The 19,877-nt window shown below is 26.0% G+C and overlaps 1 protein-coding gene and 1 long non-coding RNA gene across 9 annotated transcripts in view; one reads left to right on the forward strand and one right to left on the reverse strand.

Moving 5' to 3' along the window:
- The window catches only part of LOC147806712 (serine/threonine-protein kinase mig-15-like), a 61,990-nt gene that overhangs the window by 13,584 nt on the left and 28,529 nt on the right, over window positions 1-19,877 (forward strand). For 4 of the 8 annotated variants that reach the window (XM_087167041.1, XM_087167040.1, XM_087167039.1 and 1 more), the window contains 3 exons: window positions 5,129-5,206; window positions 7,548-7,628; window positions 8,843-8,982. The exons of 1 other annotated variant lie outside the window; for it this stretch is intronic. In XM_087167041.1, the coding sequence (XP_087023167.1) occupies window positions 5,129-5,206; window positions 7,548-7,565 (96 nt within the window). In that variant the 3' untranslated portion in view covers window positions 7,566-7,628; window positions 8,843-8,982. Of the gene's footprint in view, window positions 1-5,128; window positions 5,207-7,547; window positions 7,629-8,842; window positions 8,983-19,877 lie in introns of those variants that run through there. 3 more of the 8 variants (XM_087167042.1, XM_087167043.1, XM_087167047.1) reach the window with 2 other exon arrangements.
- Window positions 11,272-15,382, reverse strand: LOC147806713 (uncharacterized). The gene is made up of 2 exons (XR_015435073.1): window positions 15,243-15,382; window positions 11,272-11,420 (listed from the first exon to the last, which is right to left on the reverse strand). It is a non-coding gene; the product is annotated as an uncharacterized LOC147806713 (long non-coding RNA).

Below are 19,877 nucleotides of genomic sequence, written 5' to 3' on the forward strand. Positions count from 1 at the left end.
TAGTTTAAAATTACAGGGTTATAAGAGATAAGTTGACACACATGCTTTACAACTTAATGCTTAGCAAAATATCAGTACCAGACTTTCAAATGAGTTTGAAAACTTTATTGCCTGTAATATAATAACAAATTTTCAAAGTGAAGACCTTTGCATTTAATGCAGAGTTGTATGCAGGTCACTGAATTTTATATGTATGCATGGCGCAGTTTACCTAATATTTTGCCCCATTCCTTATACAAGTATCTTTTTAGACGTGCCAAAATTTTGAGATGTCACACAAATTCTTATCGCCAAGATAAATCATAGAAAAAATTCATTTGAGTTAATTTCGTTGGATTTTTTGACATTTTTCAATCTGTAAGAGATTCAAGGAAATGTAAATTTTATGCATAAAGTTTTGTATTTTATTTTTGCTGATAGTTTACACTTGAATAAATAAATTTTTATTTTACATAAAATTAACTTTTTTTAAATCTTTTATTTAGTTTACTTCAAAGCTCTTTTCTTTAAATTAATTGATATTTTTACATTTTAAAAGCCTTATAGTCACTGTTAAACATTTTCTGCATCTATTTCCACTTCATTAAGCTCCTTGATGATTTTTTAATTGAATAATAATATTTCCGTTGATCTTTTTCTTGCGCTCCTTTTGGATAGTTTTGCAATTGAGTATGTTTTAAATATGAATACATTATTTAGCTTTTAGTAGGCTTCATGAGCTCTAATCCTAATTTTTGATGCAGATAAAACTATCATTGCTGCTTGCTTTTAATATATTTCTTCTCACATTCCTGAACTGGCCACCGCATTCTCCACATTTAACGTGCTTGCATTTCTTCATGTGGGGTCAAATATAAAACAAGCAACCTGTACAATCAATAGTTTTGAAGCATCTAAAGATCTGGTTGCCACTGAAAATGTGCTGACTGTTTTTTCTAATGTACACCAATTCATGTGCCACTTCTTTGAATCTTGTTGATACTCGCTCTATCAAGTAATTCTATAATTTAATTGTAAACTGGTTGCAAGCTATTAGGAACTGTTAATAAATCTGTTAATATTAGGAACTGTTAATAAATCTGTTAATATTAGGATAATATTAATAAATCTTTTATCTAACTTGTTTTTCAATTACTTGGGAGTAATACTGCATTACATGCTAGCACTTTTAACACTGCATTTGAGCATATATTGTACATTCCTATACAAAATCAGTTTATTTAGGTCACCTTTAGCTGCCTTCACATTTTTGACGTATAGTTTCGAACCACCCTGTAATCTTATGACTTCCCCTAAATAAACTGATAATTTTCTGATCAAATACTAGTTTTCTTACCAAAAAGTTATTCTTGATAGAGAACTTTGTGAATTAGCTAAAAATAAGCTTTAGTTCTTATATTTAAAGAGCTGACTCAGTTATTCAATAATTTAAGCAACTTGGGGTGTAAATATGTATCTTTTGACTGAAAAGTAATGAAATGTGGATTTTGAAGCAGAATAAGAATGGAAACTTTATTAAGTGTTGCAATTTATTTTGCCACATTTTCCTACTACAACCCTAATCTATACAATTGTGAAGCTATTTGTTGTAAAACTCTATAAGTATAAACCTCCAATATAGATAGTTCAGCTTTAACCTTTTTCTGGGGGAAGGGGTGCCTGTGGGATGTGTTTTATTGTTTTATGCAACACTTTCTCATAAGGGTAGAAAATGTTTTCTACATTTCCCACCTACTTTCAAATATCAATTATAAGTTTGGGTATACATCTACTGTTTTCTTTCTTGCTTTTTTTGTAGTTAATTTAAATTTTGTAAAAAATATTTTTGTTTTAAAAAATATTTTAAAGTTATTTTTCAACGATAATTTCTATATTGCTATTTTAATTTAACGAATAGCAATTTTGATTATACATAAAAATATCAAGTAATCATAGCCGTCAAAGTAAATTATCTCAAATTGAAATAAATATTGAACTAAAATATTTTAAATAAACTCAAATAAATAATATTTTTTGGGTTTCTATTCTATTTTTGGTATAAATGTGGTGCTTATCGGTTTTTTAAACTTTTGATTGTAATTGTTGCAGACAAGAAGAAAATATTTTACTATGAATTTTAATAAAGATATTTATTTTGTAGGAAAAATTCATATATATATTTACATTTTTCAGCTGTAACTTCATTCATGATTTTGGCTATATAAGGATTTCAAAGACTGCGGATTTTGAAATTGTAATTTATAATACTGTATATTTTATGCTTTATTTGTAATGAAATCAAAAATGGTATTTTTTTTCTTCCTAATCTTTTTTCTTTTGTGACAATTTTGGTGTTCCTCCCCTCTCATTATGCTAGATACAATTTAATTTTAAGTTAATTTTTATGAAGTCTAATAATATCTCGTTGGTTTATCATCATAAGATCGAACTAAATTTTTAAGAACATTAAAATTTTATAAATCTATTACCTGAATTTAAAAAAAAAAACAATTTCTATTATAGTTTCTACATAGTTTCAGTAAGATGCATTCATTTATGAAATTTGGTACTAAAGGAAAATGACATGATGTTTTGAATATGAATATTTTATATGAATCATTTGCAACTGAAGCACAATAATTGAAATATTCATGCATTACTTGTTGGGGAGCTATTTTAAAAGAAAATTCTTTGGAAATCAAAACACATATTTGATTCGAACTAAGAGATTAGAGGAATAAGGTTCTGAGTGATATGTTATAAATAAATTTAGAAACTGGCTAAAGCATTTTTTGAGTTAGTGATTTAAATTACGATATATGCTATTTAGAAAATAAAATTAAATTAAAAATGTTGTATTAATTTTTGTCAATGATTAACCAAGTTATTGTAGTTTTTTTATGTATCACACAATTTATTTAATATAATATTGTAAATAAGATTAAGGGAATTTATTTGATTAAATAATTTTCAATAGTAACGACCATTCTTACTGAAAAGAACAGATCAATCAAATTAGCCAGGAATTATAGTAGAATTGTCTTCGTTTCCCCCTCTTGTTTTTATTGTTATTATCATTAATAGTGAAAACGTAAAACCGGCAAATAAAGTGGTAAAAACTATTGATCATTGATTGAAGTAACATATTTTCATAAGTTGAAAAGATTTAACAATTCTAAAGATGAAAAATACTTTCAAATAGTTATATTTGTAGTTAAATTGTCTTTTCGTGCATCAGAAATTATTTAAATTTCTTCTATTTTTACTCAGACTTATTGTAGAGCAGAGACAAATTGTTTAAAATTTGTTTTAATATAAAAATATAAAAAAACAGCTTGTAAAATTTTTTTGATAGAAATTAAACGTGAAATGCTTAATAAACGTACTAAAATTACAAATATTAATTGTAATGTATTAAATAGTTATTATTATAGGTACTGATAATTATAGCTATTAAAACTTTTGTATGTCATTGTAAACTAAGACTTGATTCTTTAAATTTTGCTTTTGCAGAAATTGTTGTGAATGAGGGATTGATATAACAGCAAAAAAGAAAAAGCTGTTTCTATTATTTTTTCCATTCATTAATTTTTTAAACATAAATGTACCTATAGACATTGAAATATTATTTATTGAGATTCTGCATTGATAAACTTCAAAACAAAAAGATTGACAAAGTGTTACATGGTGCAAATGAATGAATGCTTGAAGGTGCATAAGTTATAATAACATAGGACAGGCTGATAATTTATTATAGAAAACGATATGTGAAATGTTATTTGTTTAATTTTTTATGCTGGATCTAATAAAACCACTGAAAAAGGATTTCTGCACTTATAAAGTGATACAAAAGCACAAGAGTCCCTCTCTGGTGGCCCTTGTATTATCCCTAAATACGATAGTCAAAGAAGTAGTGAACGGTGTTTAAGAAAAACAGTGGGAGTATAAAATTGTTTCATTCTTGTCACCATTTTTTTACGAACAGAGACTACCTTTTACAATTTCCACCCCCAGTCGCAGAAAGATACCCCTACAGACCTAGATGTCTTGTCGATCCCTCTTGAAAAGGTTAATAAATAAGTATGATATGATAAGCAGTTAATGTTGTAGTAAACAATACACAAAAATCATAAGGAAGTTTGGAATTGAAGTAGCTCCCTGATTAAGTGTTTTCATGATTTGTATTTCATTGCAATTATGTTAAATAATCTAAAATGTTTGCTAGTGTGCATGTATGCATAGAGAATAATAAATGTCAGTTAATATATACTTTTTAAAATTCTGGTTTTAATATACGAAGTTCCTATGTTTAATCCCTGTATTCTTGGGTTATTTAAGGTTTTATCAAATTTTATAAAATATAATTAAAATCTGTTTTATAATCAAAAATTGCATTCATAATGTTTTTTCTTCAAAAATTGTCTTTAAAAGCCTTAAAATACTAACATTAAACACTAAATTTTAAAGCATTCTGCTGCAGTAGTAACAAAGAACTTTTTTTAACGGGAAATTGAAACTAATTTGGAATACATGTGATTTTTCATATGAAATATATATTAAAATGAACTAATTTGGTTTTTAAATGTGTGTGACAATTAAAAAGAATTGTTAGTATCATTGAAACATTTATTGGGTCCTAAATTAGAAAAGCATTTATACAAGTATTTTTTTTATTATTATTATTATTCTATTTTTTATACTTGCTGCATCTTACACATTGGTATTGTATTATTGTTTTATTTTATATTATTTATTTATTTTTTGCTGGTGGGCCTTTTTTTACACAATATATTTTTTACTAGATTGTGCAGAATCTTTTTTTTTATGTGTATGATTTTTTATAGATATAATTAATTGTTTTGTAATTTTATGTCAGAATTTCTCTTGTTTTAAGTACCTATATATATATATATATATATATATATATATATATATATATATATATATATATATATATATATATATATATATATATATATATATATATATATATATATATATATATATATATATATATATATATATATATATATATATATATATATATATATATATATATATATATAGTCTGCTCCTTTGTTTAGTTTATTTTAATCATTGTCCAAAGCATTTCAAAAGTTTTTAATGTTCATGTTTATATTTCTTTTAGTCTCAGGGCTCCATTACACCTCACACTATGTCACTCTTCCCAATTCCAAAGGCTTGCAACTTCTTCTTTGTTATGATAGTGAGTATAATTTCAATGCTTAAAATTTATGACTGAACATAAATTGTTTTACATTTGATTCCAGCTATTTACTGCTCATTTTAAGAATTTATCAAATTTTTTTAAGAAAAAAGTATTTTCTAACTGTATAAACTGTTATTGTTAGAGATTTAAAATTACTGATTATAGTTTTATTGTAATTATTGCTAATCATATGTTGCACTATCAGTTTAAAAATGTACCCGAACAACTAGTTCTCCATTATTAAGAAGACTTTCTGTTTTCTATAACTTTTGTGTAGGTTAATTTGGTTAAAAATGATGGTTTTCTTAATTTTGATAATTTTTCACACAATGCGACAAAATGTGCTATGTTGAGCAGATACTAAAAAGTAACTGAATATTTAATATGTGTTTGAGTTTAATCTGTGAATTTTACATCACACATATTAAAGTTTAGTATTTCTTTCAAATATTTCGTTGTTCTGTGGAGTCTTCATTATTATAAAATCAGAACTTTTTGAGATTTGCAGTTTCATTCCTTTGAATGTATTGAATCTGCTGTCAGCACAGTTTCAACTGAAACCGAAGAAATGCAAGGCACTTTAGGAAAACTTGGGAAAGATCCCACCATTAAATTCTGTATGCATGCCACATTTGTTGTATTTCGGACAACCTGTATAGAATAAGTTGTTTGTGATGAATTATGAAAGATCTTATTTTTTTAACAATGTTATATATATCTATACATATTGAGCCATTAATATTAACATTAAATGTACTTATACAAATATACTTCTTACAAATATATGTAAATGTTCTTATTCTTGTTTTTAAAGTGACAATTTTTATGTTCAGACTATTTTTTAAAAAAGATCAATTTTTAATAAAAGATGATTATTAACATACTCTTTCTTAAATACTTAATTAAAATAATAAATTTCATAAAAAATTTAATGAACTGATAAAATTAAAATAAAACTATTTTTAATCTGCAATATATTAAAAAGATTAAATTGTTGTTGAGCTGTTTGTTTTGGATACAGCTAAAAAACATATGTAAGAAAATGAACATAGTTTGATATGTATGTTTTACAAAATTGGATATAGCTCAAAATAAGTGTTAAAAGTTTTACAAATAGGTGTTTAAAAAAGTAAATAAAGCTTAAAGTGTATATTTATAAGAATTGTCTCAGCACAATGATTCTTTTGCTTCTATGCTAATGCTTTAAGTTTCCATCATATTTTTGTATTATAGGCACATGTCCTATCACTGCACTAGAAATAATCCTTATGGATTAAGATTTTGGACTGCTAGGTTAAGTTGTCTAGGATAGTTTGAAAAGTTGCAATTGTAACTTTTCAGATGATCTCAGATGATGAGTTAAAAAATAAAAACAAATATATTCTTCGAAAACCTTTTCATTTCTCAAAGCTAAAAGTCTGAGGTTCAGAAAATTATTTAACTATTTTCAGAATTTGTGAAAGTCTGTTGAAGAACTACTTATAATTGAAATTGCATATGCAGAGATGTATGCATTATGAAATTATTTTAGTTCCAGGTAATTCTTTTGAAAAATAATTATAACAGTAGTATAAAAATCTGAATTAAATGCTTGTTTTCTTCGACACTCACATTAAGTTGTTTAAATGCCTATCTTCCTTGAAATATTTTGTCCATTTTTTTTTTAAATATCCATTTTGAGCTTTATTTTCTTTGCTAGAAAAATACAACCTGACTGTTGATCACGAAAAATAAGATTTCTCAAGATCCTTCTCTTTATTTAAGAATTACAACTTTGTTAAGAGTTGAACAGAAAAAGAGCTTTCTTTTCCAAACATCCTTAAAAATGTTAGTAGTTTATAATTAAACATCTTCTTTGCTTTCTAGCAATAAAAACATGCAAATACAAAGTATTACATAAATTAGTTTGATTCTTAAATGTTTTAAGATGTTTAAAAAATTGTTTGCAGCATAACAGTTGGAATGGAAAATTTACTCAGAACATTCAAGAAGGTGTTGATAGTTTTTAATGTTTTACAAATTTTTTTAAATAATTATATTTTAAAGTGGTATTAACTATACTTAGTAATTGTCACAAGATCAGTGCGTGTTCTCACTTTAACGTTTTTGTTATATTTAAGGAACTCAACATACTTATCTTTTAAAACTTAAGGCATCTCCATTTTTTTAAAAATTTGCTATGTATTTTTCTTTCTCTTATCTTTTACTGTATTTTGAAATAACTTTTAAGATAATGATTTTTAGTAGAATTTTTTCCATCCTATTTTTTGAGTAGTTCTGTTTAGGTACTGAAATTATTTATTATGAGTTAAAATAAATTGTTTATTTTTATTTCTAGATGAAGGAGTTTATGTAAATTCTTGTGGGAAAGTTAATAAAAATGTTTTTCTTCAGTGGGGAGAGATGCCAACATCTGTAGGTAAGAAATATTTTTTTCTTTTTGAATTTACCGTCATTTATCTATTCTGTTTGAAATAATTATCAAGTTTGAAATGTATAACAGTTTATTTACAATATTATTATAAATGTTATTATTATAAATGTTTATTTACAATACATATTATTATTGTAAATTGAAAGAATAATGGATTTAAATGTAACATTTTATTCAGTTATGATAGGAACAGTTACATATTATCCTGTATAATTATATTTCCAAATTTCAATCTTGAAAGCTATTTTAAAAATATTCTTTCAATTGTATTGTATTATCTGCAGAACAGTTTTAGCAGTGGGAAGTTAATGGCTATTTTATAAAGGTAAAAACATTGTAATAAAACTTGAACTGTTCTTGAGTTTTATGTTAATGTTTTAGGCAATTGTAGACAAATAATCTATTTAAATAATTTGATTTCTGCACAAATGCCTAAGTTATTAAGAAAAACATATTAATGATTTATAAAGAGGAGGATTAAATGAATTCTTAATCAATTGAAGGAAATATTTTTGCATGATAATACAGACGAAAAAGGAATGAAGCTATTATAATCAAAGATGTGCTTGCTTTTTATTTAGATTATGCTTTTACAGTGTTCTTAACTACCAAACAAGAGTAGTAGCTACAGTTTATGAGTGTAAAGTTTAAAAAATTGCTTTTTATTAGATTATGCTTAAAATACGCAGCTCCTCAGAGCTTCAACTAAATTTAGTAGAAAAGTTTGCAGATCAAGTCAATTGAGCATCTGTAGTCTTTTTTTTATCGTTAATGAGATCCTTACTGGATGATTTTATTTATTTTTTTAAATTTTTTTACTATTCATATTAAGTATGGTCATTTACATAAAAGTTAGTTAAATGAACACAACATGACATCTCTTTTACTAATAGTTTTGGCATTTAGCATTATGGAATGATACACATATATTATGAAGATTTTGAAGCATTTTTTTTAAAAATTGGCATCTTTAACTGAGTTAAAGCTAAATATTTGAAGGAATTTATTTACAATAAATAAACCTTTAAAATAATAATTAATTGCAAATTTTTGTTCTTAAAAATTATGTTATTGGTCTTTCATTTACTATCATCTAAAAAGTACAACTTCAGGTTGTAGCTTAAAATTAGTAGTTTTAAGTTTGTGTGTGATTTATTTTTAATCTTCCATTTGTTTAAATATTTTTTCCTTCCTTGTAGCGAACATTCGGACAGGCCACATCCTGGGATGGGGCCATAAAACGATAGAAATATGTAATGTAGAAACTGGTTATTTGGATGGTGTGTTTATGCATAAGAAAACTCAAAAGCTGAAATTCCTGTGTGAAAGAAATGATAAAGTAAGTTTCTACAAATGAAAGTTTAGTAGCCTTTGATACTAAAATGTTTGTTGATTTTTTTAAAGTATTTATAGAAATGTAATATTTTTAACTTAACTCTAAGTTTATAAATATATATATACAGTCAGACCTCGATATAAGGTCACCCTAAGGGACATCGCAAAAGTGACCTTATAAGCGGGGTGACCTTTTAACCGATTCATTAGCAGTTCGTAACTAAGCATGTAAATAGTACACATTATGATTTTTTTTAAATGGTAACGAACAAACAAAAACGATCGGCCATAAATTAAATATTTATGTCAATAAATTTTAATAAAATTAGTAAAGAATTATGAAATTTTTTTTAACTTAAAATAAAGCTGTTTACAAATTTATTCAAAGTGTACATACATACATTACATCTTATCTTATTTAAAATAATCATTTATGCAGGTCTGTCTTGCTTTTCGTTTCATTTTTCGAACAATGTTTTCTAGATTTTTTAATTCTGTCATTGTCCTCACTGTCCACAACATGTGAAACAATTACAGAAATTGTAGCTTGTTCGTAGGTTGCAACATTTTCCTAGAACTCGAGAGGTTTATTTGCCTTGTAAAGAAGTTAGGCTTTTGTTAGAAAAGAGCTCTCCTTGCCTCAGATATAAACGACCTTATAAGCGATAACGATTTTTAAAACTTGACCATATATCCGATAATCTGTAACAAAGAATTCCTATTCAGTGAGCCCGGGACTTTGGAAAAGGGACCTTATATGGGGGGTGACCTTATATCGAGGTCTGACTGTATATATATATATATAACAAACTGATTAACATTTTTGAATTATCTGAAGTTTTGAAAGTTTATAATCAAATTTGATTTTTATTTTTTCAAAACAATAGAACCGATTATAAAAGTTAACTTATTACCTTTAAAATGGAATAGCAAAAAATCAAATATATACATATATATATACCCATGCAGCAGAGATAAGTATTAATTACGTGAAAATAACGTTAAAATGCCACAAGGTTTAGAGCAAAAAAACGTTTATTTAAAACGTTTTATTTCCGTTTCGAGTGGTAGTCTCGAATTAGGTAAAAAAGCGTTTATATTTGGGCTGTTTTTAACGTAAAAATGACGGATTTTTGCCGTTACTTTGACTAAGGTGAATTTCGTAACCAATTTTTAACGTATTTTTTACGTTTTTTTCACCAAACTATTTACGTATATTTTTGGTTCTATAAATTCGTTATTTTCACCAAGAATATTTACGTGTTTTTAACGCTTATTTTTATTAAAATAACGTACATTTTACGTTATTTTAACCAAAATACAAACGTATTTTATCCATACTATTTACGTATTATTAACGCTTATTTTGAGCTTTATTTACGCATTATTAACGCTTATATATCAATATTTTTAACGCTTATTTTGAACTAGGTGAATTGATAAATTTTTCGCGAAAATTTAACTAAATTAATTTCAATTTATCGTAATTTTAACCGAATTGTTAACAATAGCATATTTTAAGTTTTTTTTTTAACTAAGAAGGAAAGAAACCATTCCGTATTTTAATGTTTACGCTGCCCTAATTACACTAAAAAATATAGCATTTACTTTTTATTTAAAAAAAAACTTTTAATTCTTTTCGAACTAAAACTAAAATAACGGAAAATAGCCGATATTCATGTTTTTTTTTTTAGAATCCTAGAAAAAGCTTTTGTTTTTAATCTCACACTTTCTGTAAATTTTTACAATTCAAATTATAACTCAACGAATATGGAATGCAAATCTTTCTACCTCTTCACAGCAGCATACTAGTTTATTTATGAAGTTTCATGTCCCTCAGGAATTTTTTACATTTTTCATTCCTAAAAGTTTGTAATATAAAGAATTGGTAGAAGAAAAAATTACTCAATACTTACATGATTTTCCAAACCCATACGGAAAAAAAAAATTTTTTTTTTTAGTTTAAATTAATAATTAAGAAATCTACTGCTGTCCTGAAGTCCATGTTTCCAAATTGCTTGCTGGAAATTATCTACTCTTCTAGAATGCTTTTGGGTTCATTATTTTTTTTTAAATGCATATATTTTAATTTTTAGCTTGAAAAATTTGACTAAAATTTACTTTAACACACACACGAAGTAAAAAAAAAAATATTAACCAAATTTACCATTTGATTTGTTTACTTACTAAAATTACAATTTTTCTAAGTCTTATGTTCGTAAAACTAAAATTTTCAATCCAGAAGAGCAGTTAACTAAATAATTTTAAATACAGAAAAAAACATTAAATCAAATAAGATTTATTAAGTTTTATTTATTTTACAACTATCATACAATATATTTACAATATATAGATTTACAATTATAACACATCGCCACAGATCTGAAACATTCATAACTTCTTCCATCCCGCTGTTACTATCACCTCTTCACTGCAATGTTCCTGGAAAACAAATAAATATTTTAGCATATGAAAAAAAAATATACCGGACAATAATATTAAATTGTTACAACCAACAGTAGATTTCTAAAACGAAGCAATACTGACTAGATAAAATACAGTTAAATAAAAATTTTTAAAAAAATATTAAAACTGTTTATTATTTTCATGGAATTTCTACTAAGTATATATCGATTGAGTACATCCAAATACTGAGATATAAGAAAATCTATTTTACAAATTTTAGTCACATATTACACAACAAAATTACATACATATACAGCATAAATCTGAATTAGAATATTTCATAATTTTTTTTTATCCTAACTAAATCTTACATTGAAGCCAGCAGTAAGTTATAAATAAAACATAAAATTATTTTTCGTGTGGCTTTGAGGAGAACTCCTCCAGAGTTTTAGTCTGGTGCTGTTGGCTGCTTTGGTAACAAGTAAGAGCACATTTCTAATAGGGGAACAATGAAGGAATAAAGGTGTCAATTGGTTTACCCACGCTGACCTAAAATCAAGACAAAACTATTCACAAAACACTCCTATTTGAAATTACTTTTTCTCATAACCGCAGTACTTGCCACGACATGTGCCCATTGTCAGGTAAAGTACTCCTAAAAGCTGCCCTATACTTTCTGTTTATTTACTTATCATCAGAATTTTATTTTCCTCTCTCATTCTTTTCTTTTTTTTATTGCTCCTTGGCTGCAATTTTCATTCCTCTTCAGAATATTTTGCAAGAACTTTGTAGTTCAGAAACACAATTCGATTAGTTTCAGTTACGTAATTTTTAATTTCTCATTTATTAAAACAGTAAAAATACTATGCCTTTTAACACTAACAGTATCTTTAATATACAAAAGGAGTAATTTTAACAAATTCAGTAATTTGTTAAACTATATATTATTTAGTTCAAGTGAAGAATTACATTTTACAATTGCCTCTGTTAAAGCTTTTTTAAACAAAAAATGGTTATTTTGAAAATTCTTTAATTTCTGTAAAATCGCTGCTAAAACGTAACACTTTACTCCAAAATACATTAGAAAGCTGTTTGGTGATATAGAAATTCATTTCCACAACGGAATTCTTAGTAATGGTGGGAAAAATAGGAAGGGTGGGAAAAATAGGTTCTGTGTTCCTTGACCCTAGTGTGTTACAATCAGGTTGCTTGGGGGCAGTAAAAACTTTATTTGTTTAAACCACTTAAAAAGGACTGGATAAAAAAATTTCAAAAAAAAAACTTCACACACAAAACACAGTTTTTGGAGAAATATTTTAATAAATATTTCTTCGAAAAATGTGATTAAATGAAAGGAACACAATGGTGTTAGTTAATTGTAGCAACATGACAGAATGTTTGGAGTAATGCAGTATAGCAATTTTGGACTATAAAAACAATTCGGAGGAACAGCCTTAAACTTAAAATTGTTTCAAAAAATAATAATTTTATGCTTGGAACTAATTAGAAATTATCTTTTTTAATGCTGCATATATATATATATATATGAGCAAAACAAAATTACCAACTTTCCACACCCTTGCAAAAAAATAAAATAAAAATTTTTTTGAACAAGTATAGAGCAGATATATCAAAATTTTTTTTAACTTATTTAAAGATGTGAAAACAAATATATATTTTTTTGTCAAACTGTAATTCATATAGTTTGTAGTAGTGATAATTTCCATTGCATGAACTACTTAACTTACAAGTTTTCTGCAATATTAGACATTTAACGTAAATTTTACTTAATAGTTTTTGTTAAAATAAAAAGTTGGAACATAAGTATGCTAAATGTATACAGTAAAATGCAAGAAAATATAATAAATTAATGAAAACTAGTCAGTCTAACTCTTTTAGAGAAAAGTAAGCATTTTTTGCAACCTTGATATACACAATGAATCGTGTTTCAAAGCATTTTAATCATTAATACTTCAACACCAAATAATAAACACAAAAACATTCACTTGGAAAAATAAGATATTTAAATAAAAGATGTTTAAATAAAAGATGTTTTCAAACAGTATGAAATCAAAAATTTTTTCATTTAATGTAAGCATAATAATATAGTGCAGAAGTTATTGAAAAAAAAAACTTTATAAAAATAAAGTGATAATATCATAGACAGATATATCATATAAATAGAAAATATCATATGTATAGTCATAGATATAAAATCATTGATTAAAGTTAACAATATTGAAAGTTCAATTTCTAATATGCGGAATTGTAGAAAACTGCAGATGTACACAAAAAAAAATATATATATATATATATAAACATATATACAATTGGCTTATTTTAATTAAAACAAGGATAATTTGAAATCTTGTGGCAGAATGTTTTTGAGTTATCTGCGACTAAACTCTCCAGCACTAAGATCTAATTGCAAAATACTTTTAATACAAACAAACATATATGTTGCTAATTTAAAATGGCAAATATGCTGTGTTAACAAAAAATAATAATGATTTTCTTAATTTAACACGAAATAATTTTTTTTTAATATTATGGGTGATATTCTCACATTTTGTTGGTAGGAAGACATACACTTTATTAGCTTCTTCACATTTTGTAAATAATCATCACAATAAAAAAATATTCAATATCATGAAATCCGTAGTAGCAATTGCCCCCCCCCCCAAAAAAAAAAATATATGATGTAATTACGTAAATTGGACTCCTCAAAAGCGTGTTACACTTTGAAATTAGGTTGTAATAAATAATATCGTATAAAAAATATCTGATTTAAAATTTAAGGAGAAATCAACATCTATAACTTCTAAAAATTCAATAGAATTTAAAAAAAAAAAAATAGATAGCCTTAAAAAATAGATACTCAAATGCTCGATTCGAGTTTTCCATATTGTTTAAATATATCAAGATGGTTAAGAACCAAATGAAAATCAATAACTGCCGAAAATACTATCAAAACATTACGTCGATTTATGATACTATCGGTGAAAATTGAGCGTGTCAAAAACTGATTATCTAAATGCATGATTCAAATATTGCATGTTCAAATATTTCTGTAAAAAAGAAAAGTAATAATTTCTTCTTTTCAAGAGAAAAATCTTTCTGCAAGAGATCTGTAAAATTTTGCAACAATGTCGCCGTTTCGCTGCGATTCTGCCACGGAGATTTGAAATACTGAGCAATATGCATAAATCTTAATTCCCCGAGAATTTCTAATTGATGTTGTTTATTCATTTTAATGTTTGCCAAATGTTTGGTTTGAGTAGCCTTAGCCTTTGAGGGATTCATCAATCTGCATAATCGCTGAAGAATTCTCAAAAGCAAAATAGAAGTTTCAGAATTTGTTTGAACTTATGGAGGACTATGAATAAAAAGACTAATTTAATGCAGATAAAACACATTTTTTTTTTTTAAGTGTCAGTGAAATAAAACATTGGAACAGCAAAAATAGTGGTGGTAAAAACAGTCACAGTTTACCATTCTACTTGATACTAACGATGAAACTTACACCAGAAACTTCTATTATAAATTAGTTGAATAGTGCAAAGGCTGATGATTGTGCATGAAATAATTAGGATTCTACAGTACATGGAAAATATATTTACAATATATGATAATTCATTTTAAGAGACAAATTTTTGAGTACTTTTATTTGTTGTTATTGAAGCATGGGCAGCCTATGTAAACAATGTTTAATTACTTTTTTTAATATCAGCAAAAGTAATCTGAAATAATTTTTAACAATTGATTTGATCATGTTTATAATTTCACGAATTTTTTTACCCATTTTTAAGCACAAGAAAAAAGGAAACAATTCAAATACAGTTATTTCTTTAGACATACTTAATTCAGGTACCTTCAAATGAGACTTGATGGAGGTTCATTCTCAAAGCTAGATCCTTTTCAAAGATCTTCCTCAGAAGTACATCAATAGATTATGAAAAAGAAAATTCATTCAGTTAATACGTTCAAAAACATAGAAATAATTCAAACATATTTTGTTTTGTCTATACGGGCACATTTATTATTCAGAACTAGAGAAGTAAGGAGTAATGGTTTGGCAGAATGTTAGCTAAAAAAAATGGTGAAATGCAGAATATATTTTAATAGCAATATTTTTTAAAAAAAAAATTCATTAATAAATATTTTTTACGAATAAATAAGTTTATTTATTATTGGAAATTACTCCATGCTTATCTATATTAGTGGAATGGGCTAAAGGGAAAACAAAAAACTAAACCAGAAATACTTAATAAAGTTATGAAGTAAAATAGAAAGAGAAAAAAAAATTATCATAATTGTTACAACAAAACTTCCATGCTAAGAATAATATTTTTTGTAAAGCAGTATCCATAAAGCAACATTAACTAAAATATACTCTATTAGAAATATGTTATTAAAATGCTGTGTTATCTTAAAAATGCTAAAAAAAACAAAAGATTATATACAAATGTAAAACAGAAAAATCTATTTTAATTCTGAAAATGAAATTTTAAAGCTTTACATCTCAGTCTTTCCAATTATCATATTTTCCAGATAAGAATAAAGACAATAGAAACATTCTTAATTACTGTGTCATACAGTTAATAAAAACAAAGTTTTTTAGAAATGTAAAAAGCTAGGTAAAAACCAAGACAAAAATTGTTTAAAAGAAAAATTTAGCAATAAAAATTTCAATTGAACTTTTTCACCTAGCAAGGGTCTGTCTAGGTTTTTCTGATAGGTACCTATTTTATGAAAATTTAGACATAATTTGTGAAAAATTAAAAACTACATTAAAAAATCAACACAAAAATATGGATTTATTGTTTCTTAAGGAATACAAAAATAAAATTATAAGAAAAAGTATTTTGTGAAACTAATGTTTTTTCTAAAGTTGAATTTGTGAAGGTACTGCTAAACGGTAGTAAATTTGGCCTAGACCTCTGCCTAGGCATATTTTTAGAATACAGTGACTATAAAAGAATTAAAAAAGTTTTAAACAGCAATGTAAATTTAAATAAAAGCTTGAATAAGAATAATTCTAAAGATAATTTAATATTGAAAATTACTGCAATTATTTTCCATATCGTTTTAGCTGATAAATTTCAAAAACTGTTTCAAAAATAAGAAGAAAAATTTCCAGTAAATGTTCAACTGGGTGTTTTTTTTTCTTTTTAAAGATATCATGTTGCAAAATAAATAGTCAAAAAACTATTTTGTCCATGTGAGATTTTCTCTTGCAATAGCTTGTTAAGATGATACTTCCACGACATTTTGGTTGAAGAACCATCTGCTATAGACTCTTGTAAAATTTACACCAATCAAGCGTGTTTAACCCTTGGTTCTTTAAAAAGGTAAAGTTAAAAGAAAATGCCACTACTCAACTTTTTTAAAAATGCAACAACTAATAGTTTTTATACTTTATAAGACAATAGTAGGTAAGTAGATAAGACAGCTCAAATTAATAACAATATGATAGGACTGTTTCACACATAACACTTGTCTCGTCTCATTTGCTAATAAAAATGCCATCTCGTACTGAGTAGGCAAAACAGTAAGAAAAATGCCCGTATCATGATCTGCCGGTGAATAATCACTATATCTTCTAAGCAACTTCCACGCAGCAACCAGGAGCTAAAAAAAATTAACGAACGGAGATCAACTTGAAGAGTATAACTCGTAGCTACCTTTCGCACACCTTTACATATTCTTTTAAAAAGTTAGCAGTTAGAAATCTATTTGGTGCCTGGACGATAGCAGTTGGCATAACTGCTCACAATACAGAAGTAACCCTAATAGGGAATTAAAAGTTTAATGAGTATTTCTATGTTGTTACCTATGGATAAATATTTATAAACTTCCAGCGGTCCACGAAAAATTAAGAAAATATCTCAGAATGGGAGTAACTCAGAGAATATAAGTTGAAGCAACCCTCAGGAAAACTTCTACATACTTCTTTTAAAAATTTTTGCAAAGTACAAAATATATATATTTTTTTTTTGTTTCAGCATTTTTAGTTGGCACAATCTAGTTCAAATAGGGAAACATCCCCTTTTATTTGATTCATAAAATCAGGGGAGATCTCTATAAAAGGAACAATGGCAGAATAATCAGCACGTCTTGGCAACTTCTGGTATCGGAGAAACTGAAAGAAAGTTAAAAAATCACAGAAAGGGACCAACTCGAAAGATATAACTCGTAACCATTTGGCAAACATTCATGTTTTTTTCAAAAAAATTTTCAAGTTTATATCTATTTGGTAGCTTGGCTATTGTAGTTAGTGTGACAGGTTAATATATGGAAATATCCCCTAAAATTAGTGAAACAGAAAAATTTACATTATAAATCTAGCTAAAATTCTTTTCCACTCCGGAAAATTAGTTTATCATCTTCAGTTATCATTAGTTTATCATATATCTACCCCCTGGCAAACCTCTACAAGTTTTTTTTTATAAATGTATGCAAGTTTGAAATCCACAATAGTAGGCGCAGCAAATCACAGAAGGAAAATATCCCCTCTACTCATATTTTGGTGTGTAAAGTCAACCATGATTAATGACATTTAAGTATTATCTTCAGAATAATGCTTATAATTGTTACTTTTTGTTAATTGTTATTTATTATAGCAACAAAATTTGTCAGGTGAATAAAATAATGCAGCATTAATTTAATAATTTTGATAATTAAAGCTTTAAAATAGAATTTTTTTTTACATAAGATCGCAACTAGTTTAACTCAGTATTTCAGATTAATATTCCTTGATTAAGCTTAGGTACCATCAGAAACCTTTCCAAAAATTCATGATTTTATTAAAAATATCTTAACTGCATAACAATCGTATATAACGGGTCTGTATTTCGTCTCTTTACATTAAGCACAGTAAATGAGATTCAACAAATTCTCTTGCTTTTTTCCAAAATCGTTACGTTTTGTCATAGTTTGTTAAACTTCGCAAATGATAGGCTTAGAATATTTGTGTTTATTTCAAGCAGAATTAACTACAATAATTATTTACTTTTTTTGACAGTGAAGCATTATAATGAATTAACATTCTAAAATAGTAATAATTAAAGTAAGGAATAAAAGAACTTACCATTGAATTCGGCGTATGTAAACACATGCGTGCAACAATGTAAATAAATGTAGGGGTAGCTAGTGTAGGGGTAGCAATCCTTGTGTAGAACTTGCTCCCACGGAAAAGGAGTGAAAAGTTGAAACTTAGTATCGTTTAATTCACTTGTAAAACAAAAACTCAAATAACTGAAAGCAATGTGGAGAGTACTTTTGAATCTATATTGTTAATCAATTTTTTCTCTATTTTTGATTTTTCTTCTTATTTTTCTTATTATTATTCTAATTAAACCTGGAATAAAATGCTACATTGTAGAATAACTTTCATATAATATTTTTAAAAAAGTTAAATAAAACTGTCAAGCTTTTTTTTAAAAAATTATTACTATTTTACCTGATGACTTAAAGAAAAATGGAATTATATTGTTATGTAATGTTATTTTCATTACAGAGATATAATAGTATTTTATTTTTACTAGTATAATATTATTTGAATAGCTTGTACATAAAAAAACTAGATTTTAATGCTTTTTATAATTTTCATGAGTTCATAAAAATTGCTGTTTTATGCTCTGGAAATGTAAAATTATTATAACAATAATTTATTATTAAAAGATAAACATGAATAAATATTATAAATTAAGATCACTGATTCGTAAGACATACAAGATTATTTAAAATACGTGATTATTTATTTTAAAACTTTACACTTTTTTGCTTCCTCTAACCAGGAACTTCATATCCAATCGTTAGGAATTAGAGGATCGTACTATAGTAATTTAACTAAATGAGACATTAATTATGTTATATTTTAAAACTAACAATATACATTGATTTTTTTGTGCATCATATAGGCTGATCAATGAACCATAAATTGTAGGATTTCCATTTAATCCGAAATGAGAGTAAGAAAGATATTGTAGAATACAGTCTACGTTAGGTCTTCCATCAAATCAAAAAGATTTAATCTAACTACATCCACCAATGTAAAAGTTTTATCGATTAACATAATATGGGATCAACATGTACATTTATTTATCTCTGGTTAATTTTAATTATTATATCATGATTACATGCTATTTCTCAAATTTCGTGCTTATTTTTTGTTTTTTTCTCGTCTGCGTAGGTGAAGATTTTACAATACATTAATTGGCATGCATAAAGGCATGGTCTCACGATTTAGGTATCATTTTTAGTTGTTGGTGATGACCGTGTTAAAAATAATAGTTTGAAAAAATTCATAAAATATTTATTACATAAAAAAATACACATTTAAATAAAAAGCACCTTTTAAATCACGATTTCATTTGGAGAAAAGAAAAAAAAAGAGGTAATATCATGCATTTGAAAACTTGATTATTACAATAAGGGTAAAAAAGGGTGTCAAGTTGTTAACATTTCTAGTGGATCAAGTTATTTTCATAT

The sequence above is a fragment of the Parasteatoda tepidariorum genome, chromosome 7 (assembly GCF_982258835.1).
Source record: "Parasteatoda tepidariorum strain Cologne lab strain chromosome 7, Ptep-v5.0, whole genome shotgun sequence".
Classification (NCBI taxonomy): Eukaryota; Metazoa; Arthropoda; class Arachnida; order Araneae; family Theridiidae; genus Parasteatoda; species Parasteatoda tepidariorum.